Source organism: Cheilinus undulatus, linkage group 6 (genome assembly GCF_018320785.1).
Source record: "Cheilinus undulatus linkage group 6, ASM1832078v1, whole genome shotgun sequence".
NCBI classification, from domain to species: domain Eukaryota; kingdom Metazoa; phylum Chordata; class Actinopteri; order Labriformes; family Labridae; genus Cheilinus; species Cheilinus undulatus.
This window is the reverse complement of record NC_054870.1, coordinates 42,975,759-43,003,742: the sequence shown is the minus strand read 5'-3', so window position 1 is coordinate 43,003,742 and position 27,984 is coordinate 42,975,759. Positions and strand designations below refer to the sequence as shown.

Below are 27,984 nucleotides of genomic sequence, written 5' to 3'. Positions count from 1 at the left end.
GGGCTAATAGCTGCAATTATGGGTCAACAAAGGCAAAATTAGGCTTAAGTGGATAGAACTGGTTTAGAAGTGGCAAAAACAGGCAGAAAAAAAGTGGTGGAAAGGGTTTAAAATTGACAAAAATAGGTGTTAAACTGTAAAAATGTGTTAAAATTGATGGAAAAAAAATGATGAAAAGGGGTTAAAATTTGTAAAAATTGGTGTAAAGTGGCAACAGTGTTATTTCAATCAGGACAGACACACTGTATAGAAAAGGAAATGTTTAATAATGAGTGATATGGAATGAATTAACTTGACAGAATTTCGTTGGGGAGTATCTGAGATCGAGGACTGACTGGTCCGAGCAGCAGCAAAATAAATCCCCCATGGAGTCTGGATACTGGTGGTGGAGCTTGAGGGACTGCAGATGTTTAGGATTTGATGGCTCTTGATTCTGTGGACTGGCAGTGATTGGGGTGGTGGAGGGACACGCAAAACGTCAGCATGAGAGAACTAGGGGAGAGAGAGAGGCATATTTAAAAAGGAGAGCAGAGCGATGATTGGCTAACAATGAGGGAGAGGTGTCGTGCGATTGGCTAGATAAGGCTGTGTGACGAGAAAGCTGATTACCCGGTAACATCCCACAGACAATTAAAGCCCACAGACAATGACGTCCCCTTGTGAGGCAGATTCAGCAATTAATAGCAGACAATAAGTGATGTGAGAGTGGAATTATTAGAGAGAACTTAGACTGAAACTGTGAATCCATAGTCTTCCTGACTGAACTTACACTAGAGCTTTATTTAAAACATATTCTTAGTTTTTTCAGGGAATCTGGTGACCCCCAAGGGAGTCCCGACCCTGAGGTTGAGAACCACTGCTTTTAAAGGATATTCCAGGTTTTTTTTAGGTTGGGTTCTTTAAGGTTCTTGAGCATAGTACTGGCATCAGCATCCAGAGATTTCAGTGAGCACTGCCCCTTCAAACAGAACGAGCTTGGGGATGCTAGGCTATCCAGCATGGCGGACGGGTACACTTTCTGTGTAATTGAGCAAGTTTTAGGTAGAAATGGGCCAAAATCAATGTCAGATTAGAGGTTCACTGTATTGAAAAATTTAGAAGCATTTCATTTTTTACCCAGAAAGCCTCTGTGTTTGGCACTATTTTGCAATGCAAGCTTCAGCTACCGTACTCTTCCACCTCAACTTATCAGCTGTTTGAATCTGCAGCTTTGCAGACTCAAAGAGCCTCATTTAGCTGCTCTGTATGAGCAAAGCAGCCAAAAGCTGTGACTCTAGGTATGGCTTTTTCATGTTGCTAGAATTGTCTTTCAACCTGTCATGCACTTTAGCAAACTGATTTTTCTTAATGGCAGCTGAAGTTGAATCATCTTTTTGTGATCTGTGGAAGTTTTTAGGTTCTAGCACTGCACTATGCTGTAACATAATAGCTCCATAACTATCTGTAGTGTGAAGTGTATAGCTATAGCAGGCAGAGCAAGTTTAGAAAGGGCTGATGATAAACTGTAAAGTGTTTTGTTGCTTCCAAGCCATCAGTGAAAGATTCCCCTACATTTGCAATGCGGTCAGCAAAGCCAGCTGTTTAGTTTTGTTTGGTTTCCTTGAATTATCCTAAACCACCAGGGATTAATGTTAGCCCCAGTCAGGGCACCTCACCCTAGCTCTGCTTCCCCCACCCTCCTGCTAAACCTGGGTCTGTTGAAGGTGTAATTATGAGTCATAGGAGGGTCAGCTGAAGGGGGAGGTGAAGCGTCAGCCTAGTCCTTGCTGATATTTCTAAATGGAAGAGGGAACGTCACCTTCAGCTCAACCTGTCCAAGACTGTGCTTATTATCATTCCGGCCAATCCCACAGTGGAACCACAGATCAGTATGCAGCTTGGATCAAATCATCTCATGCCCACAAAGGCTATGTTCACTCTGCAGTTAAAAGCGACCTGAATCAGATTTTTTTTTGCTCACACGTGACTTGTATCTGATTTTCTTCTGACAGTGCAAACAGCACAAGTCACATTGAATCTAGCCTTTTTCGAATCAGAATCAGGCCTCTTTTGAATGTGGTTCTAAATCAGATATGTATCTGATCCTTTAGAAGTTGACTGCAGTGTGAACAGGCAAACAAAAAATTCAGATCTGAGAAAAGATCAGAATTGGGCATTAAGGCCTGCCCTGTGAACATAGCCTAAGTCTGCTCGAAATCTGTTTGTCATGATTGATAAGCAGCTAACTTTCAAGGTACATGTAGCCTTGATAGCTCTGTTTCATTATTGATGTTTATATATATATTAGGGGAAAAAAACCTTGTACAGATTATGGGCTTTGCCTTTAACACTGCATGGTAGCACCTGCATCCAATTGGACTTGAAGCACTTTGTGGCACTTACTGATGTTGTTTCTTCTTGTTTAGATCTTTGCTTGTGTTGTTCTTGTATGTCGCTTTGGATAAAAGTGTCTTCTAAATGACATTGTAACATTGTAGTCTGACGGGGTTGAGCACTAGCCCCAGTCAGACAACCTCACCCTGGCTCTGCCTCCCCCACCCTCCTGCAAACCTCTCTCTCTCCTTAATATCTCTTGTGTAGCTTTTGCAGTTTGATGTATCATGTTGGTGATAGGAACTGTAGCCTTGTTGTAGTTGGAGTTGTGGTAAGGTTGTAGAAGGGGGAGGCAGAGCATCAGCCTAGACTAGTGGGGGGTGAGTGCAAGCTTCAGTCCAGGCATCTCACTCTAGTTTTTCTGAGGGTGGGAGAAGCAGAGCTAGGGTGGTCTTGCTGATCTGTTGAAGGTGGCAATGCTGTTTGTCCATGTTGTAGGGTAGGTAAGACAGAATGTGTCCATGTTGGCATGGCGGGCAGTGAGAGCTAGCATGGAGGGGGGTGGCTCTTTGGTGCTGGAGATCATGGTTCAGCCCCTCTGGAGGTGTCATGGGACTAATTGTATGAACCAATGAAAAAGAGGTGTGAGAACATAAGGACTCATTTAGAGCCATTCCTACATACATATAGCTCTTAATGAAGTAATATAAATAGTTAATACATGCTTGATAACAGAATATCTATTAAAATGAATTATTTTATAGGTTTAAAAGCCTACTGTGAATTAATAATGCATGTGTCAGAATGGTTTATGGTATAATAAAAGATGTTCTATGTGTTCAATAGCTTATGGTGTTATAATATTACAGCTATACAGTGTTGAATATGAAGGTGAGTAAAGTCTAAAGGTCATCAAAGCTTAAAAAAATGGTACAAAGTATCAATAAAAATGATGTAAATTGTTCTTCTTTTAACTATTTATAACCACATTATTTTTACAGTTTCAAATATAAGGTGTGAATTCAGATGAAAAAAGGCTGAAGGTTATGAAATCCTCTTGTCATAGATACGTTTAAAGGTAATGGAAACAGTGTCTCAGTTATATCTGAAAACTGCTGAACCCAGGATGAGTTTCTGCTTCGCTGCGTGCGTTGGTTTCCTCCCACAGTCAGGTGGAGAGGACACTCTTAATTGCCTGGGGGGTATGAATGAGTGTCTGCACTATATGTCTGAAAGTCTGTAATGACTACCCTGCCTTCCACACAGTGCATGCTGGGATTGTCTACTGCCTCCCGTGACCCTGGGAGTAAATTAGTGGGTGGAGAATATAAATGACAGAAAGAGGTAACATATTGTTTTTCAGTTAATTTTCTCTGATGAATGTTTTTCTCCTGTTTTTCATCATTAATGCTCATGTGTGATGGAGATACAAGGTAGACAACAGTGTGGGAATTCCTGTGTGAAAACATTTAAGCCAAAACAATTGGTCTTTTAAACAGGAAATTACCATATTTGGAGACAGGATGGATATATTGATGTTTCTCCAATCAAAGCAACAACACATACAGTATGTGGTATATTAGCATATATTAAAAAACAGTAAACTGTTCTAAATGCAGCCACAATCCCCCCAAAGTTGGGGCACTGCTTAAGATGCAATTCAAAACAGAATGCATTGATTTGTAAATCTCATAAACCTGCATTTTACTGTCATTGAACATAAACAAAATACTGGATGTTGAAACTGAGACATTTGACAATTTCCTGAAAAATATTAGCTCATTCGGAATTTGATGTCTGCAACACATCTCAAAAAAGTAGGGACTGTGCAACAAAAGTGGTTCTAATAATTAACAGAGTATTTTGCAACTAATTAGGCTAACTAGGAACATGTCAGTGACATGAGTGGGCATAAAAGGTGTATTTAAGAGAGAGGCAGAGTCTCTCAGAAGTAAAGATGGGCAGAGGTTCCCAAATCTGCAAAAAATCCTGCATCTGAAAATTGTGGCACAATTTCAGAAAGATGTTCCTCAACGTAGAACTTGTGAAGACTTGCATAGGCTCAAGAACACTTTCAGAAATCATTGTCTGTCAGCACAAAGAATAAAATTTGCTCACCACAAATTCTATTCTGAAACCATTCCTGCTGACTACAGAGGAGAGAGACCATCCAGCTTGTTATCAGTAGCCTGCATCTCTGATATGGGGCTGCAAAGACAAAAAAACTATTCACACATTCCTATGGGCAATACCATCACCAGTCAACCTAATGATCATGTCTTTGGAGTGTGGGAGGAAGCTGGAGTACCTTGAGAGAACCCACTCATACATGGTAAGAACATGCCTATCTGCACAGACAGGGCTTGTCTAATCTGGGATTCAAACCAGGAACTTTCTTGCTGTGAGGCAACAACGCTTACCCCTGCAGCCATAACCTGACATGCCAGATAGACTGTTTCTATTGCATGGTTTTATTTCCCATTCATCTGGGAATCCTCTCACATGGAGCATTTGGGAAGGGCAGGACTTCTCAAAAAGTTAGGAAGGTGATTGGATGAACATTCTGTCCATCACATTCATTATGAGCTAATCAAAGTGACCATACAAAATGAGGAAGCCATGTGCAGCTCTTTTAGTAGACCTTAACTCAACAGACAGGTGCTGCTGTAGTTTTTGAACTGTGGAGCTTGTTTTAGATATAACTCATGCCAGAGAAGTGCAAAAAAATATCTGTATAGAGAAGCTTACAGTGAAGGTCTTTGCCCTTGTTTTAGTAAAGAAATGCGGCCCAGTTCTGATAAAACAGCCATTATACTAATGCTACATCCAAACTAGTCGCCACACTGGTGGCAGCCATTGCTTCCTTCTCCCAGTACAACTAAACCCCACCTGTAGCTACCGCCTTGTTTGCCCCAAATGATTTGTCAAGTCCACTTTCAGACCTGGCACAACTGTTTAAGTTTGGAGCTTTGCTAAATGGATTTTCCTGATGACAGACATAGAATCAGGACAATCCATGTGCTTTGCAAAGTTACTGCAGCCTGTTTAGCCTATTAGAAGAGGTGTATCAAAAAATACATGCTACTTTAACTATCAGTCGTGTGGCACACTAAAAAAATACATTGTTACTTTCGACAGGTGTGTGGGAGAAAAATGTATCCACAAAAAGTTGCAAGAAAAGTCCTGCACACTTTTTGGATTGTATCAAAACACGAGCAAAATATGTGTGCAATATCTTGTATCATTACATGTTTATAGGCATGGAGAATCATGAGAGTTGACTTTAAATCTTTTCAAAAACAAGCTTTGTAATACTGATAGCTTTGCCCTGAAGCGTTCTCTTTTATATTTGATTCCTAATGGACTCATTATTGACAAAATTACACCATGCCGTATTGACAAAAACTTAAAGCAAACAACTGAGACTAAAATCTGATTACACTGGTTATTGCTAGGGATGTGAATCTCTCCTTCTCAAGACAATTTGATTCAAATCTCGATTCACAGGCTACGATTCATTCACTGATTTCATTAAAATACAGAACAGTTCGGTCCAGTCCGATTCAATCTGGTACAATCTGATAATAGAATCAAAATAACTCTTTGCTTTAACAAAAATTAGTACAAAAGGGAAAACAAGATCCTTTCATAATAATCTAAGTTAATTTGATCTTATTTCTAAACAGACTAAATGCCAGGCCTCCTGTGCTAACGTTCTAAAATTATGTTTTAGAAAGTTTTCATCACACCCAGGTGTCTTACTTTGACATTAATTGGGAGATAAATATAAAAATCAGTTTTTACTGGTACATCTTTGTCCTTCTATACTTCTAACTTACTTAGCAGTATTAATCCCAATAACAGTACAAACTAAATATCAAAACATTGTTATTTCTGTTCTCTGTGTATCTGACCGTTCTTGATTGTTTTCATTCTTGAATTAAATCACTGGAGAACAGCTGATCTCCAGCTCAGTGAAGTCCGCTCTGTTTAATATCATATCAGTGGGCTTAGATGTATTGATTATGTCACCAAATCAATCACTCCCAACAACACGTTACAGTTGTAAAACCCAGTGAATAAAGGGGCTGTTGTTACGCTGATAACTGAAGACTTCTACGAGTTTTAACTCAGAAAAGTGTTTATGTTCGAGTCTGTTTGTGCTGCGTTAAGGGTTAGCATCTTAGCTAAACTTTAGCTCCACCGTCTCAACAGGTGAGATTTATGAGCTGCTGTAGTTCTTAATCACTTTTCTCTTAAAAGTACAGACATTTCGAAAGTTATATTTCCTTCATACAAAGTCCACATGACTTTTTCCTGTGGTGCAGAACTGTAACTGAAAGATGTTTAGGCAACGACTGGTAAAACACATCCAGCAACCTAGCGAGCACCTACGGCGAAAGGTACTCTTGTTTAAAGGTAAAAAGTCACCGTGGGTCACGTGAGATTACAGACACTGACCCAGAGCATGGTGGAACAGGTGATGAAAACAAGCAGCAGAGCCTTAATGAACCTTAATGAATCTCTAACGTTAAAACCGGTCCAAAGACTGGTTCGTGCTGCATTTTTACCAATCCAGGTCTCCGCAGACCGATGCACTCGGACTGCTGACGTCAAGATCGGTTAACCGTTCCATATTGGATTATCTTTACACCATAAGTTATTGCTGTAATAAATCAACTGCAAAGTGGCCTTACTTTTCTGTATGCTTTTATAAAATTTGACTTCTTTTTGCAACCAGTGGAGTCGCCCCCTGCTGGTCATTTGCAGGTTTTAAAGCACTTAGCATGCATTAAGTTATGAGCACGTTGAATATGACAGAGAGCACATGTTATTGTTCAGTAATCAGTCAATTATGCAGATGTCAGTGTCTCCTTGTGATACATCAACGTCCACTTCTCTCATACATTTGAAGCTAATGATGGGGACTGACAAGGACAGGCTGTGAGCGGCTGAGATGACTGTGCTGTGTATGCCCTTGTTCTGTATTCTGCCTTGATATTTGTAAGTCAATTAGCCAGATTAGAAAGCTTAATCAATACAGCCATCCTGCAACCTCACTGAGTCCTCTCATTAGAGAAATAAGCACTGCCCGTCACAACAAGTCCAACTTAAAACTTTTTCCACTCTGTGTCTTCTCTTGAAATCTGTCAATCAAAAGGATTAAAGTTCTTTTCTGTTGTTTTTACAATGCTTAAACACCACTTCTGAATCACTGCTTTCACCTTACTCCCTTAACGCGCCTTTTTTAAGCTTCAGTCGATGTTTCCTGGGGCATTTTCATGGATCAGCTCCTCTAGGTCATCATTGATTTTCTTGGATTCTCCACTGTGTGTCCAACAACCCGGGAAGCATACTGTTTTTTTTTTTTAAATCGTAATTTGAACCCTGTGTGCCTTGTAAGAGTTCACTGAAGCATGCCTTTTGTTCTGGAAGCTGTCAATAGAATATGTTGACGTGATGTAAATGTGCTCCGCTATGTGGTGCTCCTTATTGTACATTTTGTCACAAGAACAACCCAGAAGCTGGTGCTTTGGAAAATTCCCAATCTTCCCAATAAATCTTTCGTTTGGTCTTAAAAACAAAGTAGGCTGCTTTTCATTTAAACCAAGAGATACAGAGCAGCAGGATGAGATCATGTCTATCTTTGATCACTGTAATGAAGTTTTCACATTTAACAGGCACATAAATACATCCTTTGTACAAATTCTTGTGTTGTCTTTTGGTATCTTTTTTTATTTTGATGCTTCTTTTTTTAATACGTTCTTCTTTTTAAAGTTAAACTTAATAAGAACTCAGTTTCGTTCCTTTGCAAACTATGATCAGTTAATTGTAGGTGAAATATGAATGCTATAGTTAGGAAGACAACAATAACTTGCAATAAAATTAAAAACTGACACAGAAATTTTGATTTAAATCAATTTGATGCATATCAATCAAAGTACAATAATATTAACAACTTATTTTTTAAAATATAAACAGCCATAAAATAAATGCCGTAAGTTAACGCAGGTGAATGTTACGCTATTCAAGTCACTTCCCAACAGTGAAGGCTAAACCAGCAGCACTGTCATTTACTATTGCACTAGTAAGTGTTGGCAGATGGGGCCCCCTTAGGGAGGTTTCCTACTGTCGTTGCAAATTTTGCACATTTTGAGCAGCTGCTGTGGTTTAAAGTTTGTAAACATTTTTGACATTTTAAACTACTTTTTGAAAATGGATTATAGGGTTGGTTCAACATATTATTTAGACTTTCATCATTTTTACATGGAGTTTTAAGATTCTACAGAAACAAAAATGTCTGAAATAACATAAACCTGAACTCAGCTTAGGGGATAAAGAATAACTGCCTGTAGGGGGCGCTCTGAACAGTAAAGCTAAGACATCAGGCAACAGGCACAACACTAAAAAGCTTTTGTAAATGCAACACACAATAACTAAATTACTTTACTGAGGTCAAAAAGTTATGGTGCTTTTTTTTTTTTAGCCAATCAGTTTTCAGGACTTTTTTTTTTTCACCTGAGATTTACTAATTGGGTTTCGTGCCTGAAGAATGAAGCCAATGCAGAAGTGCAAAGAATTTTAAAACTGCGAGTGTCTAACCTTGTAAAGCAGATGGATTCGCCCGCTTCCGTGTTTCTTACTGGCAAATCCATCTTGCAAAGCTCCTGTCTGGACTGTTTGGGCCCGGTTAGAAAGTGACAGGACCAATCAGCATCGGCAGTACTTTCGAGCGTGGCGGAGTTGTGACGGAAGCGAGCAGCGAGGAGACGCTGGTGCATTTAAGGCGGAAAGAGCTTAGCGTAGATGCTGCTAAAGCGTATTTTCTTTCAAAAACGACAAAAGTCATGTACTGACATGTCTACAGTCACCATGTTGCATCTCTCTATGGAGTTTACTCCCGGTAGCGGCACACCTCGGTTTGGGACTACGATGTCACGTGTTTTGTTGCTCTGATTGGCCCGTAAAGACCCCTCCAAGTATTTTTTTTCAAAGGCTCTGCTTTTCTCAAATGCTGTATATGAGAGGTTTTCAGTGTCAGGTTACCCAAAACCAACAAGCCATGCTCAAACATTTCAATGCACTTTTTGTTTATTATTCGTCTTCAGCACCAGCTATCTCCTCCTTCATATTTTGTCGTATCAACACAGTTTAAACTTTAAAACATTTAGTTTCTTCAACATTCGACTGCTCTATCTTTTCTCATTTCTTTTATAATTTTTAAAATATAGCTATTTTCAGCTATTTCTATGCTTTTTCAGCCATTGAATGCAATTTTCAGCTACTTCTAGGCCAAAATCAGCTATTTTTATGCTATTTTAAGGCTACTTTCAGCTATTTTTTTTTATCCTTTTTTGAGCTATTGAATGCCATTTTCAGTTACTTTTATGTCATTTTATGCTATTTAAATGCTATTTTCAGCTATTTTTGTGCTTTTGGCTATTTTCAGCAGTTCTTCCACAATTCAGCTCTTAGCATCCCTGTGCAATTTCAGCTGAAATTGCAATTTTGATCCAGTTTTGTATTGAATTGAATTGGACAGAATTGTATTAAATCAGTGAATCACATCCATCACATTGCATCAAATTAAACCACACTCACTCCTTCTATATTTTAATGAATTTAATTAAAAATCTACTGAAATCGTCTTAATAAGGAGAATTTCACACACCCCATAGTCTTGCTGACAGTACCCTGAGCATAATAAATACCTGTTTAGAAACATTCAGTCTCGTTGCTGATAGTCTCTGTTGCTTTAGTAGGTCATAAAGAGGCTTCAATATTAATGTCAGTCTGTTTCATAACCGCTTAAAAACTCCTCCCAGGAGTCTAGGACACATTAGAGCTTTTAAAGTGTTTTATGCTTCTTTACCTGTTCGCTTTATTCTCACTAATATTTTTCTAAATATCCCATGTCTTTGTGCCACCAGTCCCGTGTTGAGGCTTTCAGACACTTCCTCAGCAGCTTAGTTCAGGAGTGTGCATTTGTTTCTTCGTGTGAGCCCAGTGTCCAGTGAGTGGACTCTGCTTTGTGCGCATGGCACGAAGTACCACGGCTGCACTCGAGTGAAAATGTAAATCTCCTGGTTGCCTCAGCTGGGGACGCACGGGGGGATTGCGCTTCTCCTCAGCCCGCTGCTCAGCCTAAATGTCTCATTCGATCTCCTGAAGTGGCGGGATGCTGTAGCCTCCGGTTCCTATCGAGGAGGGATCTCACCATATGCGCTGACAGGATGTAATGTGCCACATGAAAGCTACAGATCCACACTCTGAGCCAGCCTGAGGATATGTGACTTTATTCGAGGGCATGTGAGGGATTTGAACGTGGAACTTGCAGAATTTCCTTGGTGGGAAACATTTTGGTGCAGGGGACCCAGAGGATACAACTACCACTGCTTGCATTTGGACAAAGAAGAAGCGTTCGGCGCGTCTGCTTGGATTTGCGCTGCAGTTCACTTCACAACGACTGCATTGCAACATCTGTTGAGGAAAATGAGTGTAATATGAAAACGTGCAGCTGCAGCGCCTCTCGTGAACTCTTCCGTGGATGTGAGGACTTTAATCCACAAGTGGTGCGTTTTTTTTCTGCCTCTCTGCTTTACATAATCGCACTTCACAACTACAATGGGACAACGTGGAGGAAATGTTGCCCACAGAAGTGCAGTGAGAGAGCAGGACAGTGACTTCCAGAGGACACCTGCAGCAGAGTGAATGCCGTCTCCGATGTGGAGCTTGTCGCTGTCCGACGCGCGCCTGGTGCTGAAATTTGGATGATGCCTAGCCATAGACTGCAAGGCTGCCGCTCCCTGCACCTGAACGAGGACAACGGGCGCTTCGTGCTGCTCGCCGTCCTCATCATCGTGTACCTGCTGTGCGGCGCTGCGGTCTTCTCTGCCATCGAGAGGCCCTCGGAGCTGCGGGCTCACGGCCGCTGGAACGGGACGCTCCACAACTTCAGCGAGACCTTCAACATCAGCCTGCAGGAGCTCAACTCCTTCCTGCGGGAGTACGAGGCTGCCATCGCCGCCGGGATACGGGCTGACGCTCTGAGGCCACGATGGGATTTTACTGGAGCTTTTTATTTTGTTGGGACTGTGGTGTCGACTATAGGTGGGTGATCTCTGCAGCATTTACTCATTCCTCTGACCTTTGCTTCCAGGCGTGCTATCCTTTAAATAGTAGTAAAAACCTGCACTATTTTAAAGAGAACCACGCGTGTCCATACACACAGTAAGAGAAAGATAAATCCAACAATGCATCAGCCCACACTATTAAGAGAAGTGATTTTTCTTGGAGGTCTTAGGGGCCAATTTAAGGACCTCATCTACAAGTAAGCCACATTCAAGACAGTTAGTAACAGAATTAATAGTAACATTTTTTTCTTTCAGTTGAAGAACCACATGGTCACTATCAGCCATCCCTCTAGGCTCCCTCTTTCCACTGATCTACATGCAGATAGGGCTGTGTGATATGAGCAAAAATCACATCTTGATATGTTTTTATTGCAAAGAAAGAACAAAAACAATATCCAATAACCACCAAATCCAATATACACCACCTGGTGCACAACGACAACATGCACATTAAAAATGTCACCTGAAAATAATATGTTATAGTACGGGGCTGCAAGGTAGTGCAGTGGTTAGAGCTGCAAGAAGGTTCCTGGTTTGAATCCCAGTTGCTCAGGGCCTTTCTGGTTAGAGTTTGCATGTTCTCACTGTGCATGCATGCAGCTCCCTCCAGTCCAGAGACATGCTGGTTAGCTTAATTGGTGGCTCTAAATGGTCAGTAGGTGTGACCGTGGGTGGTGGTTGTTTATCTCTGTATGTCAGCACAGTGATTTAGGCAGGACCCTGCCTGCTGGGATTGACTCCAGCTCATGACCCCAAATGGGTTAGGCAGTATTTATAGCCTAATTAGAGGGGATGCTGAGCATCCACACTATTGATATTGGCATCGGCCATTTTGTTTATAATTCTTACTCAGCACCAGCTATCTCCTCCTTCATACTTTGTTGTATCAACACCGTTTGGACTTTGAAAAATTCAGTTTGTTCGTCATTCGACTGCTGTGACTTTTCTCATTTCTAACTTTTATAATATTTAAAATATAGCTATTTTCATGCTATTTTCAGCTATTTCTATGCTTTTTCAGCCATTGAAAGCAATTTTCAGCTTCTTTTAGGACAAAATTAGCTTTTTTTTTAAGCTATTTTAAGCCTACTTTCAGCTATCTTTATCCTTTTTTGAACTATTGAATGCCATTTTCAGCTACCTTTATGCCATTTTATGCTTTTTTCAACTATTTTTGTGCTTTTGGCTATTTTCAGCAGTTCTTCCACAATTCAGCTCTCAGCATCCCCACGCAATTACAGCTGAAATTGCAATTTTGATCTAGTTGATAACAGAGGTCTTAATGGAATTGCAAAGTAATGCAATATTACGCACCGTTAAAGGATGCTTTGTTGAAACACGTGTTTGAACTGTTAAGAGAACCGCTGAAGGAAACCTCTGACATTACACTAACCTGACATGGCAGACTCTTCAGTATATCCATTGCATGGCTGTATTTCACATTCATCTGGGAAACCTCCCATACAAAGTGTTTGGGAAGGGCAGGACTTTTCAAAAAATCCTCAGAAGAGGATTGGATAAATGGTTTGTCTGTCCCATTCATTATGGGCCAATTAGAACAACAAGACAAAGTGAGGTAGTAGTCATGTGCAGCTTCATTAGTAACCTGAGCTCAACAGACAGTTGTAGTTTATGAACAACGGAGCTTGTTGATGGATGAAACTCATGCTGAAGTCACTCAGGAGAAGTTCAAGAATGTCTTCTCTGCTAAGAAAAGCTTTCAGTTCGGCTCTTGTCAAGTCTGATAAAACTGCCACTACATGTAGCTACATCCAAGCTAATCGCTACACTGGTGGCAGCCACTGGTATCGATTAACAGTACAGCTAAACCACATTGTAACAATCACAAACTCATGCTGAAGCAGGGAAGGAGAAGATCAAAAATGTCTTTTCGTCGTGAAAAGCTTTCAGTACTATTCTTTGCTTTTTACGACAAAGAAATGGGGTCCAGTTCTGATAAAAACTGCAGCAAAAGTATTGCTACATCAGAGCTAAACGCTACACTGTTAGTCATTGCTACCCTCTCGCAGTATAATGTTGTGTTCATGGAAGTGATTGAAATCATTTGTGCGAGTTAATGACATGTAAAGTCAATGTAAAGAAGCCAGTAGTCACAAATTTGCCTTGGGCGACGCTAATGCTGTGAACGTGAGGTGCGAGAATTAGGCGAATTCATGTCGTGTTCAATGCATTAGCTCCATTTGTGAGAGTTGAAAATCTGTACCCATGCAAATCACTCATGGCGTGATGGCCAATGAGCATGGAGATCCTCTGGTGATCCTCAGGTACCTGTTAGATTGCCTGTTAAGCTTTAAATACTATAGTCAATCTTAGCCATTTTTGTTGATAATTTACTGAAATGCCAGTTATGGGAGAAGGCAGCCCCTCCCATGACATGTCTTGTGGGCACTCACATACATGGGATTTGATGCTCAAGTTGAGAATTTCACACAAATAAAAAAAACAAGCGAGTAAACTCCCTTTATTTGCATGTTCAGATTAGTGCGAATAGATGACTGTGTTTGGTGTAAACACAACAGAACTAAACCCCACTCGTAACTGGCCTTGTTCTCGTTGACACTGGTTGCTCAGGTCCGTTCTCAGAGCTGGCACAATCATTTCAGATTGGAGAAGATGAATTTGCCTGATGGCAGACATGGAATCAGGCCAATCCCTCTGATGGTGTCAGTGGCATCTGACGACTCCATCTTTTATACTTCCTGTTGGAATTCAACCATAAAACACTGAATCATGCCTTCCTCGCTCTCTTTCTCTTTTTCTGACTACTTTTCATGAACCAAAGTCAAGCGGGTGACACACTATTCAATAATCATGTCGATAGTTGGCTTGAATCCCCCTTTCCAACCAAAGTCAGCCAGATTTTTGGATAGTTCTAAAGATCATCGTGCCAGACTATTGTGTGTGACCTTTTCCCTCTCTCCAACCTGATCGGAACCACTCTGACTAGAGATTGTAGATACGAAGCAAACACGAGATACTTGTGCCTACAGAAAGGATAAGTGTTCGCCAACGCCTAACCTACCCTACCACGTGGCCATCGCAGACCAAACAGCATCGCCACCTCCAGCAGAGCCAGGCTTTGCAAGAGGCTGATGGAAACAGAGCTAGGGTGAGGAGGCCTGACTGAGGTTAGCACTCACCCCTGCTGGACTGGGCTGTAAATATTACACATGTTTAACATTTGTGACCAAAAATTGATTTTGGTCTGTATTTCCCGGCCCTACTGCACTCAACCATTGAAATTACTGGATTTTTTTCAGTGGTATGGATATGTTAAGATCCAATTTAGGGATCTTATTCTTTAATGAAGCCACATAACAGATAGTTAGTCACAGAATTAATAATAATCTATTTTCTGTTAGTTAAATAACAATATGATTACTGACAGTCTGGTGCTGCCATCCCTCTGGCTGCCTCTCTCCACTGGCATACATGCAGAATAACAGATTAACATTTTTGTTTTTTCCACTCATGTGTTACATTTTGGCTGTGAGGGGACTTTGGCAACATCTGACTCTCTTGCCTGCCAGGAACAGCACACTCATCTCTGGCTATAGGACAGCACCCATGGGTGCAGCCTCTTTCTTTTGCCACATTTCCATTCAAAACCGTCAGGAATGTCAATGAGAAACCCCGTCTGCTCCCCCTCATTTTAACATTTACTCGTGCAATAGGTCAGAAAAGAGCAAGTGCCCCTCGCAGGGCAGCCCGGGGGCCAATGGTGAGCTGCACTGCATGCATGATGGCCCCAACAGGGCGAGGCAGGGCAATTCAGACCACCATTCATACACAAAGAAATTTACAATCAACAATAACATATTCAAAGTAATATTTTAAAAAATGAATGCTCAGCTGTGTTTAAATTGTGTTTCCACAACTCCTGCATTCCTTGGCGAGACGCTTAACCCCAGTTTCCTCCACTGCTGCGTCGTGTTAATGTGTATGAAGGGGTATGAATAGGTTTAATACTGATGGTATTACAAATGTTTAGTCAAAAGTGGAAGTTATTATGCCACCTATTTCATTTTATTTTTAGGAGCTTAATAAATTGATAGTAATATTTATTAGGATGGTCAAAAAACTACAATTTCTTATTGCAATTAATCTCAGCGTTACTGTAGTTAATCCTGATTACTCTCCTGATTAAATTCCACCATTTGCATTGAAAACTTTTTGTTTCATTTAGGATTTTTTGCTGTCTACGGGTTTTGATCTCCTGTGTAAATACAGACCTGCCTTATTTTGAAACAACCTCTGATAGAGCTGAAGTTATAGCATGAACTTAACCGTGGAAAAAGGAACTTGTTGTGGACTGGAAAGGAAATAAGGGAAGATTAAGCGGGTAAATGTTTTATAACACAAGGTGGAGATGACTTTTATTTGTCCACTGAGCTTCCTGTGAGTTAGTGCTGGGCAACTAATCGAAAAATAATCAAAACTGACAATTAGAGCCTCTAATCAACAAAAACCTAAAATGTCAATTATTTTAATTGTTTTACCTTGTAATTCTCTCTCTACTAATGCACCAACCCTTTAAAACTACTGGCTGTGTAGTCATGTGATAGGCAGGTAGCCTGCTGGAAACCTAAAAGAAGAAGTCATGTGGCACCATCCAGTCCAGTCAACTTAAACTCAAACACTAAGCTGACTGTGCAGCATGAGCAGCAAAGTCATTTTCTACTTTTTATATAATAGTATAAAAGTAAATTCATTTTGTTAGCAAGAAATACAAGTTGTTTATTTTTCACTCGTCTCTGAGATTTGACTTTTTTCAAAAAACATTTCCATTTCAGCTATGTGTTTTGATTTCAATTTTTCCAAAAAATAACCATAAATTGTTAATCTGTGCATGTTCCTTTTAGCTATGAAATGAAAAAGATTAAAGATATTTCCAGCACAAAGAGTCAGAGGTGGGTGGAATAATCATTCATTGATCCAATCGAGGTAAAAAGTTCATTTATGCCATGAGACTTAAGTAGCAGTGGTAGACTCATATTTAGAGATGGGCTGATCCACTTTTCTACAGATCAGAACATGTATATATGGGAATTCTGGGATTGTTTCCAGTGAGATCAGGAAGTGCCTTTGTCAGTTTATTTCAAGAAAGAGGCAGCAGAGGTGGGCGGTGCTGAGTGGCGTTGGTCTTGCAGAGTGTCAGGGTTTTTTTTTTCAGGGGTTTGTTACAGAGGTGAGTTTACAATACAATACAATACAATTACTTTATTTATCCCCAAAGAGATATTCATTTGTCTGGAGTCTCATCTGTTTATGGTAGAATTATATAGTCTTATTGCTGATGGTACAAAAGATCTTCTATATCTTCTGTCCTGCAGCAAAGAGAGAGGAGCCGTCCACCGCCGTTGTTTCTTTGGTCATTTAGGGAGATATGAAGTGGATGATCCATGTTCCCCGGAATGGCCTCCACCTTCTTCATTGTGCATCTCTCTACCTCATCCTCCTATGAGTTTAACTTGATTCCAACCACAGAGCCAGCTTTTTACACCAGTTTGTTCAGATGCCTTACATCCTTGTGTTTTACACTGCCTTCCCAGCAGACTGTAGCATAAAACAGAACACTTGCAACCACAGACTGATAGAACATCTGCAGCATCTTACTGCAGATGTCTATTGATCAGAGTCTTCTCAGGCAAAAGAGGCGGCTCTGCCCCTTTTTTGTAGATGAAGTCTACGTTTTAAGACCAGTCCAACTTATTATCCAGGTGTACACCTAAATATTTGTACGATGTCACCACCTTGATGTCCATGCCACAAGTGTTCACTGGTTGAAGAGGGGGTTTGGATCTGCGGAAATCTATGATCATTTCCTTTGTCTTTGAGGTGTTGAGTAGGAGGCAGTTTTTGTGACTCCAGTCACTGAAGGCACTTAGATCCCTGTATTTGGCTTCTTGTCCATTTCTGATACATGCCACGATTGCAGTGTCATCTGAGTGTTTCTGGATGTGGCAGGACTCAGTGCTGTATTTGAAGTCTGATGTATACAGTGTAACCAGGAACAGAGCCAGGACTGTTCCTTGTGGAGTCCCTGTACTGCTCATTAATGTCCCAGAAACACGGTTCCCCAGCCTGACATTCTGGAAGTTTGGGTGAACTCACAACATATGGCAGCCTCCATAAAAGATTACAACTATAAAAATTACACATTACACGTTACAATTATAAAAATTCTCTGTCTTTAAGAGTGTTAAGAAATTGATTACATAGGTTAAAACCTCAATTAAAAATATAGATAACATAGGAATGGTCACATTTTCAATTAATATAGACATTTCAGTGCAGAAATTCTAAATTGTGTCTTTAATGCTATTTTTAAGAAATTAAAGGTTGCCGGTTCCCCAGTCTTGGCATAAGTTTAGTGCATGTCTTTCCCCACTCTCCCCATGTCTCCTGTCCCTCTTCAGCTTTTTGGTACACTAATCATGGACCTTAATTACATTGCAATTAATGCATTAATGCTAATAGCCCTAATTATAAGTAACTATCAAATGAAATTGATAGTTTGAAAAAATCGAAGTAGACACCCTGGACACCCCTTATTGGGTATTTACTTTTTAACCATCAAAAATCTGCAGACAGACCTATTCAGGCTGTCTAAATTGCACATTAATTGCACAGTTTGCAACATTAAGAAAAGTGAGCAGAACTGGAGAGGAATGAGGGGTTGCCAACTTATTTATGCAACTTGGACTGTGCTCTCTCTCTTTATGTAAAAATATGACTGAAGGTTATTAGGTTTCTGCAATTTTTGACACTGCCAATCATTAAAATAATCAATATTTGAGCAATTTAAACACAGATTATTTAAAAGTGTAGAAAATGTTACAACCTTATAATAGGGAGGTGTTGCCATTGTGCAATCTAGACAGCATAAAGAAGTTTGACATAAAAAAAAGCCAAATATTGAGTGTCTTGAACTTCTGTTTTAGTTTCTGTTATATCAGACTGGTGTCATTCTAGTTTGATTTTAAATAGAATCATTTCAAAGCTAATGATCCGGACCGCCCAGCCCTAGCCTGTACCCTCTGGTCCCCCCTCTCTGACTGCAGGATTGGCGTGAGTGAGTGTGAATGTGTGAACAAATGAACATGAGCTGACAGCATTCATCCATCTCTGACCTTGACCTGAAGACACAAGCACCGACAAACATATACTCTGTTATTGCTCAAGCTCCTCTTATTAATTGAAAACAGCGGTGTGGGAGCGATAAGGGAAACTGATGGGTGCACAGAGAGAATTGGATCCACACAAGCAGGGGACCTGTCAGAACTTTATTTACTGTAGAGCTGTCAGGAGAGCTTTATTGGCTCCTCTCTGATACCCAGACACAGCGCTCTCAGGGCGTCCGTGCACTCGGCTCACCCAGTCGCAGGAGGGGAACCACAGCAGCTGTGTTTGTGTACATGTCTGCAGCAGGTTGAATTTCTTTGTGCTCCAGTTGTCATGCAGCAGAGCAGTCATCCCCCAGTGGATCAGATAAACTGACTCAGCTGCTTGGGGGGAACAAAGGATGATGTCTGTCTGCACTTTTTTGTCTTTTTCTCATACTTGCATGGATTTCTGTCTGGATTTCCATCTCTCTTTGATCTCTTCCTCCGCCCCCCCACCCTCTCCCTCAGGCTTGTGTGCTACTTTTTCAGCACGCTTGTGAGCTGATGATATAAAAGGGATTTTGGGGGCCTCCCCTCACATCTCTATCAGCCTGGCATCCCCTGTGCACTCTCCACACTCCTCCCATCGCTGCGCTGACGCTGCTGAGGCTTTAAATCAGCAGTGACACTTTGCTCCCCTTGATGTGCCTCCATAATATTGCTTTGAAGAATGAAAGTGAAGCTGTGGCCAGTCCAGCCACTTGTTTGCATTGAGTTTTGACTGCAATCAATTGTCATTTGTGTTGCAATAGGGGTGTAATGGCTCACAAAGGTCATGATTTAAAAAGCCTTCTTTAATGTCAATGTGAAAACAGATTTCTACAAAGTCATGTCAACTAAAGAAAAATATGTAAAATAAGTGGTTGCATGAATATTCACCCCCTTTAAAGGGACTGTCTTAACTCAACAGTTACAGTCTTAAGCAACTGAGATGGAAGAGACTCTGCTTACAACAACTGTTGGCTGTTTTCTTTACCAGTTAAAGCTTTATGGGAGAGTGGCAAGGAGGAAGCCACTGTTGAAGGAAACTCATCTCTCATCTTGACAAAAGGCATATAGGAGACACCATGGTCAAGTGGAAGAAAATTCTTGGGTCTGACGAGACCAAAATGGTGCTTTTTGTCCATCAGACCAGACGCCATGCTTGGTGCAACACTAAACCCTGTACATCACCACACCATCCCCACTGTGAAGCACAATAGAGGCAGCATCATGATGTGGAGATGCTTCTCAGCAGCCCACCCTGGAAGGCTTTGAAGGGTAGAGGGAAGAATGAATGTGGCAAAATACAGGAAAATCCTGGAGGACAATCTTATATAGTTGGCAAGAGAACTGTTGCTTGTGAGAAGATTTAAAATTGCATGGAAATGGTTTAATGACAACAAGGTGAATATTTTCAAGTGGCCAAGTCAAAGCCCAGACCTGAATCCAATAAAGAAGTTATGCCTGAACGTGGAAAGAGCTGGTCACCCTCGATCCCCGAGCAACCTGACAGAACTTGAGCAGTTTTGCACAGAAGGATGGAGTAAAATTGCAGAGTCCAGATGTTCAAGCCTGACTGAGACCTATCCACACATACTCAGTGCTGTGATTGCTGCAAAAAGTGCATCTAAATACTGACATGAAGGGGCAAATATTTATGCAGTCACTTATTCTATCTTACATATTTTTTAGGGATGCACGATTTCAGATTTTTGCCAATATCCGGTATGCCAACATTTACTGATGCATTTTAGCCAATATTGATATTGATATCGATATTCGATTATGCTTTTCAGACAAGAAATTTCAGTCCTTTTGGACACACTTTAAGTTTTGCTGATGACCAAGGAAACAGACTTTAGTCCTTAAAAACACTAAAGTTTAAAGAATGAGGAGAAATTAAAAAAGACCTCAACTGACAAAGGTCTGTTGGTTCAGCCTAAAACTCCGCTAATTTATTAGTATAAACAGTATGGACAAAATTTACAGTCGATATGCTGAAATACACAGCTAAAATATTGGATGTAAGTATTGGCAGAAGTTTTGATATCTACAGATACCAGATTGATAATATCGTACATCCCTTATATTTTTATTGACATTACTTTATTGAAATCTGTTTTCACGTTTTTTTTTTGTTTTTGTTTTTTTGTCAAAAAAAGCCCAATTATATTGGTCCTGATTGATTTATGAAATAAATAATGGGCTAAAACATCCAAGGGGTGGATGCTTTTATTGGCACTGTATATTCTATCACAAAAATTAATTATTCAATTAGCTGAAGATGTGTCGTCAAAAACAATACTGTTAATCATAGCAGGGATTTCCTTCCACATTCTGTATTTATAATTCTCTTTAATGCCAGTTTTCAGGCTGAAAAACATCAAATGTTTATTTTACTTTACTTCTCTTGGATATTTATGGAAACAGACTTCTTATTAAAGGTGCCAGTCTTTTTTGCGTATTACGCACATCCATGTTGTAAACTTCAGGGGCAAGGCCTACTAAACCATGGAAATATAGGGGCATGTTACTGTAATCTGTTCACTTTGACCATGATCACTGACCTCTGAACAAAATTTAATGTGCTCTTTTTTTGTCAGAGTGGATATTTGTGCAGAGTTTAAGAAAATCAGTCAAAACATTCTTGAGATACTGTGTTCATAGGAATGGCCGGGTCGGAGATCTGATGATGTTTTTATGGATCTGCACTAACGCCAGCATAACAACATGTACAGTGGGTGGTTAATTTCCACCGCTGGTCTGGATACTGTGTCGTATGATTGTCTTTTTTCTCCAATTACGCTTGTTCATCAAATCCACCAAAGCATGACCTTCGAACAGTTTGGCACAAAACAATTATCATTACACTCCTTGTTGCAACTAGAGCTTTGTCTTCCCCTTTGCTAGAAATACTGCAGGAGACACAGAAAAAATTACATGGCAGTTTTGCCTGAGGTACGGTTTTAACAAATGCAATCTCAGCTATCATCTGATGGCAATATGGCCTCTGGGAGAGATTGGCAATTTGTTGGGGCCTCTGGTGTAGCAGCAAGCAGTAACTCTGACAAGTGATACCAAGGATATGAAGGGCAGGACTTCCTTTAACTAGTGCTGATCACAACCATTAACCTGAGACACAAGAATGGAGTTAGAGAGTGGAGACGATGTCTACGACCAGTTGTTATCTGCCCTTTAAATGCCCGAATCTGTTTACAGAGATCAATACAATAATGCGTTTCCATCAGATGATAACCGAAAGGGCTCCAGGAAAGCATACTGGCTGATGCAGTCCACCTCTTTTGCTCCATGTTGACTTCTTTCCTTTACGTAACCGATTTCACAGAAGCACTAAAGGACTGCTCATACTACACATGGAAAGAAGAATGCTTCCCACACCACACCTTGTCCCTTTCTTACAGATTCTGTTTATGAAGACAAGAACGCGCAACAAAAGCAGCTTTTTGTTGTTCTTTAGAACTCGAGCACCTTTCTGTGAAAACAGATGTATCTCAAAGTCCACTCAGAAGCTGCTCTTGAGCTTTTTGTCAGCTCACGATATCTTTCTCAGAAGAATTTCTGTCTGGAAATTGTACATTTAAAATTTCCATTGCCTCTGAGCACTTCAAGGAAATAAAAATTATCCTTGACCTTGAAACAGCAGGGGACAAAACCACTTTCATCACACTTTTTTTCAGTTTTTTTCATAGCACACAAACTTTTTCCACGGTTGCCCAGGTGTCATGAAAATGTCTCAGCTGGCCACAAAACTAGAAGTGCTGTTTCTAGGGTCGAGAACATGCTTTTAGTCCAAGTTTTTCAGCTTAGTTCTGCGTAAGAAAATCAATTTTGATATACTTCTTGTTTTTTTTAACAGTTTGACACTTCATTTTTATATTTCTACAACTGTCAGATGTTTTGATATGACATTAAGTACATGTTTTAATAAGGGAAGCACAATATTATCAGCACAATGCTGGACTTGGCAGATACTGGCTTAAAAAGTTCAAAGTCATGTCCACAAATATGAAAATTTCTGCCAATATTAACAATAGGGCTGTCTGCCATTAGCTGGCTGGACTGTTTAATCAGATCCCTCTGTAGTCAGCACCTGAATAGTGAGTCCGTTAAACTAATTATTAACATTTTTTATTATTTCTAGCCTACAGTCCTGGCCAAAAACTCTGACTAAATTTTAACTGGTCGCTTGTCAATAGTAGCCAATATAATAGGACTAATGTACTGAGCAGTCCAGTTCAGTTTGGTACAGCACATATTTATGTGTGTTTCCATTATCCCATTGGAAAAGGTCCCAAATAACCGACCCATCTTTTTTGGCACCCTTCCATAGGGGTGCCAAGCTTACCTGTCTTACTGCTGTAATTGGCGGCATGCCACATCATTACTCCAATTGTCCTTGATATCTCTCAGACAACTTCTTGGGTGTACTGTTTCAAAACTGGTGCCATAAAAAAAAGATTTTCTAACCTTGCAAAGCAGATAGATACTCCTGTTTCCGTGTTTCTTACTGGCAAATCCATCTTGCACAGCTCCCATCTGAACCGTTTGGGGCCTGTTAGAAAGTGGCAGGACCAATCAGTGTCGAGGGGCAGTACTTTTGGACATATGCAAGCAGCAAGGAGAGGCCGGTGCAATTATGGCAAGAGCTTAGCAGAAGCTGCAAAAGCGCCAGTTTTACCAGAACTTGATGACATTTCTTTGTTAAAAGAAGAACAAAGAACAGCATTGAGTTATATTCTTTTCAAAAACTGCAAAAGTCATGACCTGAGTTTCCGTTAGCTGGCGTTTGCCAGTCATTGGCCAGTAAAAAGGGCGGAAGTCCGGCAGATAAAAATATAACCGGTCAAAATGTCCGGCAGAAAACATGCAAATGACCAGATAAGTAAATACTGAATACTTGCATGTTATATTTTGTGTAACCTAGAAGATATGTTGCAAGAATGCATTAATATAAACTAAAAGTTGCCTAATCTTACTACATCTACTGTCCTGCAGTGCTAGGGTTGTTTATCTCCTCAGACGGCAAGCACATGTTTAATTATGTATGCACGATGATGTCAAAGCAAATCTATCTCTCTGTGCCAGCTCAGTATTGCTGGGGACTATGCAGGGAAAGTGGAAAAGTTTGACTGGAGCTTTCTCACAAGGCAGAATTTTAATCTAAATGAGGTTTTCCTGGTTAACCAAAGGCTTAATATCATCAGCGGTATGGAGGGATTTTGTGTTACTGCTGCGAGTAATGGAGAGGCTGAAGCAAAGGGAACTGTATAGCTGAGCACCGTAAACACCGATGCAGCTGCAGAGAGAGAGAGGCCTACGCTGAGCAGAGTGTAGTGGACTTCGATAAACTACCTATGACCAATCCTCAGATAAAGTTGGATTGTAGTCAACACAGAATCACATCATGCAGAACGGCATGGACTGCTTGAAGCTTATAACAAAGGCTCTGTCTCTCTTCAGAGAGGTTACAGTTATATCATCATGAGGACAGATATTAGCAACTGACGGTAAGACTCATTTTTCATTTGAAATGTAGAGTTCTAACGCAGTGTCCAGTTAAGAGAGGTTAAGGGCACTTTTGTTATGTGTTTGGATGCTTCGTTGTTGTTGGTGGAGGATGGTATTTGGCTGTTGTAAGCTGCAAAGTTATGATAGTGGCCAATGTGCTAACAGGCTAACGGAAAACGCACGCAGTTTTCATTTTGATAAACTACTTACACAAAAAAATAAGAGAGAGATTTATGCGTTTTGCTGCTGTTAATGCAGCCAAATAATGTTAAAGCAAATGTCCAGTAGTTGTTCTAAATGGCCGGCATTCTTGAGGACTGCCGGTCATTTTGACCGGGGACAAAAAAAGTCTAGCAGAAACGCTGTTCATGACATGTCTACAGTTGCCATGGTTTGCGTTATGCAGCTTTCTATGGAGTTTACTCGTCAGTAGCGGCAAACCTCAGTTTGGGGCTATGACGTCACATGTTTTGTTGCTCTGATTGGCCTGTAAAGATGTGACAAACAGAACATTCATCCAATCATCCCCTGAATTTTTTTTTTAAAAGCTCTGCCCTTTCCCAAACGCTGTGTATGAAAGGATGTGTGAAACAAATCCATCCGGTGTGTCAGGTTACAGATTTTCTAAAAAATCCCAAAATGTTGCACCGAGTCATCATTTGGGGATTACTGTTGTGCTCCATTGACCTTGGAAGTCAGATCCACTCCCAAATTTCACTCCTGACACCAGCGCCACAGAAAAGTATGAGGGCATTATTGAGCTCTATTCTGCAAACCAACTTTGCATCATTGCAGTGTGAAGTAGTGATACCTTTGCAGTGTGAAGTTAGTTTACAAAATGTATTTACTTGACTTAAGACTAGTTGGCCAAAGGCTATAAGAATTTGCATGTTATCAAAAAGGGAATTATTCACCTAGGAATGTCCCTAATTTACTGCTAATACATGGCATACACATTGGTAGTATAAGCCATATATCGGCCTTAAATACTGGTAAAAAACAAACAAAAAAAAAGAAGAAAAAAAACATACTAGTACATTTATTTTAGTCAGGAACACTCATCATACATGTAACCATTTTACTGCAAACTAAATATACAGTTTTACATGGCAGAGAAGGCTCCCTGGGTTAGTCAAGCAGCACGCTTTCACTTTCCAGGCAGTGCACAGCTAGAAAACCCCAAATGGATAGATATATTAATGACAATTTGTGCTGAATACAATAAAATTAGGTCAAAAGAAATTCATACATAGTAGCAAGCATCGCAATATGAGGGTACAACAAGCAAAGGAGGAGGTTGGGGTGGAGGAGGTTAAGCCTTGTTAGCACCTGAAGCAGCGTTGTGCATCAGCATTAACACAGGCAGGGATTAATGAGAAGTACATCATATTTAAATGGACCACTGTGTTGAGAGAGCCTTGATTGGCCGTGGGAGATGGGAGGCGATAACTGGGATCAGCTGGCTGTCAGCTGATCACAGCTGGGCGTATGCCTACTGTGTCCTGCATGAAGTAACACTGAGCTTCATTTGTTTGCCTGGGGCGCTATACACTCAAGGAGGCCCATCATGAGCCCTTCAACATTTTGAATGAGGCCACAAACAGATTACGAACATCCCTGCTCCTCTCTCAGCTCTGATTGACTCAGCTTCTGTTTGCAGCGGAGACACTTGGTGCTTTATAATAAAAAAGATGTGAATATATCAGTATCAGGTTGGTATTGGCTAAAATGAGTTATGAAATATCTGCATAATGAATATTGGTAAAATGCAATATCATGCATTAGTATTAAATATATATATTTAAACATGTAAAATACTTGTATTTAAAACACGCAATCAAATTAATTGCAATTAACTGCAGAAATTCCATGATCAGTCCTGATTAAAATATGAATTCTTTGACAGCCCTAAACAGAAGCAAGCATGTCAACAGGTGCCAACTTTCATCTGTCCAGTTCCTGTGTAGTAATGTTTTAACTGGCAGTGTCAAGATTAATTGAATTAATCACAATTAATTTACATCCACAATTAGTGCACTTTAATTGCAATTAATCTCATGATATCAACCTTTTTTGTTCGCTTAGTTCCATTTCAGTCCATAACAAGTTGCTTTTGGATGGTTAGGTGCATGCTACAGAAGCAGGTCTTTATCCAAACAGGAAGTCAGTTACTCTTAGTTTAAGACAGTAAAACATTCCAGAGTGACACAAAAAGTTTTGAATGCAAAACAGTGGAATTTTAAAATGCTAATGTTGATCTTCTGACAACTTTAGTTTTAACATCACCAGCATAGCCTTGTCTTTTTAATGCTGTCATCCAGACTGAAGCACCTTTGCGTCTCAGTGCAGCTTCAAAGGTGGTAAATGATGAATGAACTCCACTCGGACAGCATCTTTTAAATCTCTTTTAAATCTCCCTGTGACTCAAAGTGTTTACATGCCACATTTACGCTTGTACACACAAATTCATACACTGATGGCAAAGGCTGCCAAGCTGCCCATCAGCCTCTAATCTCTTTTATTCACACACCAATGACTCTGATTTTGCCCAAGGACACTTTTGACATGCTGATCAAACAGCGAGTCCTCTGATCAGTGGACGATCAGCTCTCTCTCCGAGCTGCCAAGATGTCTGCAGAGACTCTGGCTGTAGTTTCTCCTTGTTTTGTCTCATCTTGTTGATTCATGGATTGAAGAGTTTGTTTGGCATAAACTCTAAATTGTGATGTCCTGCTCTAGATTTTCAGACACTGCTTTACTGTAAGAACACTCATTAAAGAGGGCACAAGAGTTTGTTTCTATTAATAAGAAAGCTATTTATAGTGCTCCAGGCTGATTGATAGCTGATGACTGCCAATTAGGACGGCTCTCTGTAGTCGTTAATGGGCCTGCGGGTCTCATTGTAAGTTGCTGTAATGACATTTTGGAAAAGTACTGTGTTGTATTTGAAGTGCTTCTTACTGATGGCTGAGTACTGACTGATGGCTACTTGATCTGAGATGTTTAACTTGTTAAGATTAAGTGGGAACAACCAGTTGTGGCAGTTATTCATTTCAACATCACATTCAGCTGCAGATTTGGATTTTGTTCTGGGCTATTTATTCCTAGGGATGGACTCTGCTCGCCTCCTCTTGCCCCTGGCAGCCACTGCAGCTTCTTTGCTCCATCACAAGATTATCCGCCCACTCAGAGAAGCCACAAAAGCAGACAAAGCAAATAGGACAGTTTAACAAACAGCACAAAACAGATTCTTGTGCAGTTTGTCCTTTAAATGCGGCCTATTTAACCACCATGCAGTACTGAAATCTACAGAATGAGAGGGGAATGTCAGGGGAGGGCACCGTCTGGGGAAGATGAAATCCTGCTAAACCCTGTTTGTGCAGAGCGGCATGGCTCTTCTCTAAGGATTCACTGGGACAGGGATCGTCTCTTCTCTAACAAAGCACTGATCCCAGGTCGAAGTGTGGTATTCAATGGGCCTCATTAGAGCAGCCGCATGGTTTTCATTCTCATAGATTGCTGTTTGTTCTTCTGCATCAGATTCCTCAGAAATACCCTTCAATATTTCTGCACCAATCAATACTGGAATCAAGTAGTCACATGTGTTGTTATTGGCTTTGATTCACAACAGCATGCTTATGTTTTCCTCAAAAATGATTTAAAAAAACACGATATAAAAGCCTGCTCATCACTAAGCAGCTCAACACACACTCAAAGCCTGAAACTAACTGCTGAACATAAAAGAGCATTCACAACTTGAGAGACAGATATTTTCCCTCTAGCACTGGTGGAGAGCAAAACATAGAAACATGACTTAACTTTACACTGATATTACAAGA

At 40.4% G+C, this 27,984-nt stretch overlaps 1 protein-coding gene across 1 annotated transcript in view; it reads left to right on the top strand.

Annotated features, from left to right (window-relative positions):
* Window positions 1-11,084: 11,084 nt before the first annotated feature.
* Window positions 11,085-27,984, top strand: part of kcnk12 (potassium channel, subfamily K, member 12) — a 63,105-nt gene continuing 46,205 nt past the window's right edge. Inside the window, exon 1 of the mRNA XM_041789972.1 lies at window positions 11,085-11,424. Within this exon, the coding sequence (XP_041645906.1) occupies window positions 11,085-11,424 (340 nt within the window). The remainder of the gene's footprint in view (window positions 11,425-27,984) is intronic.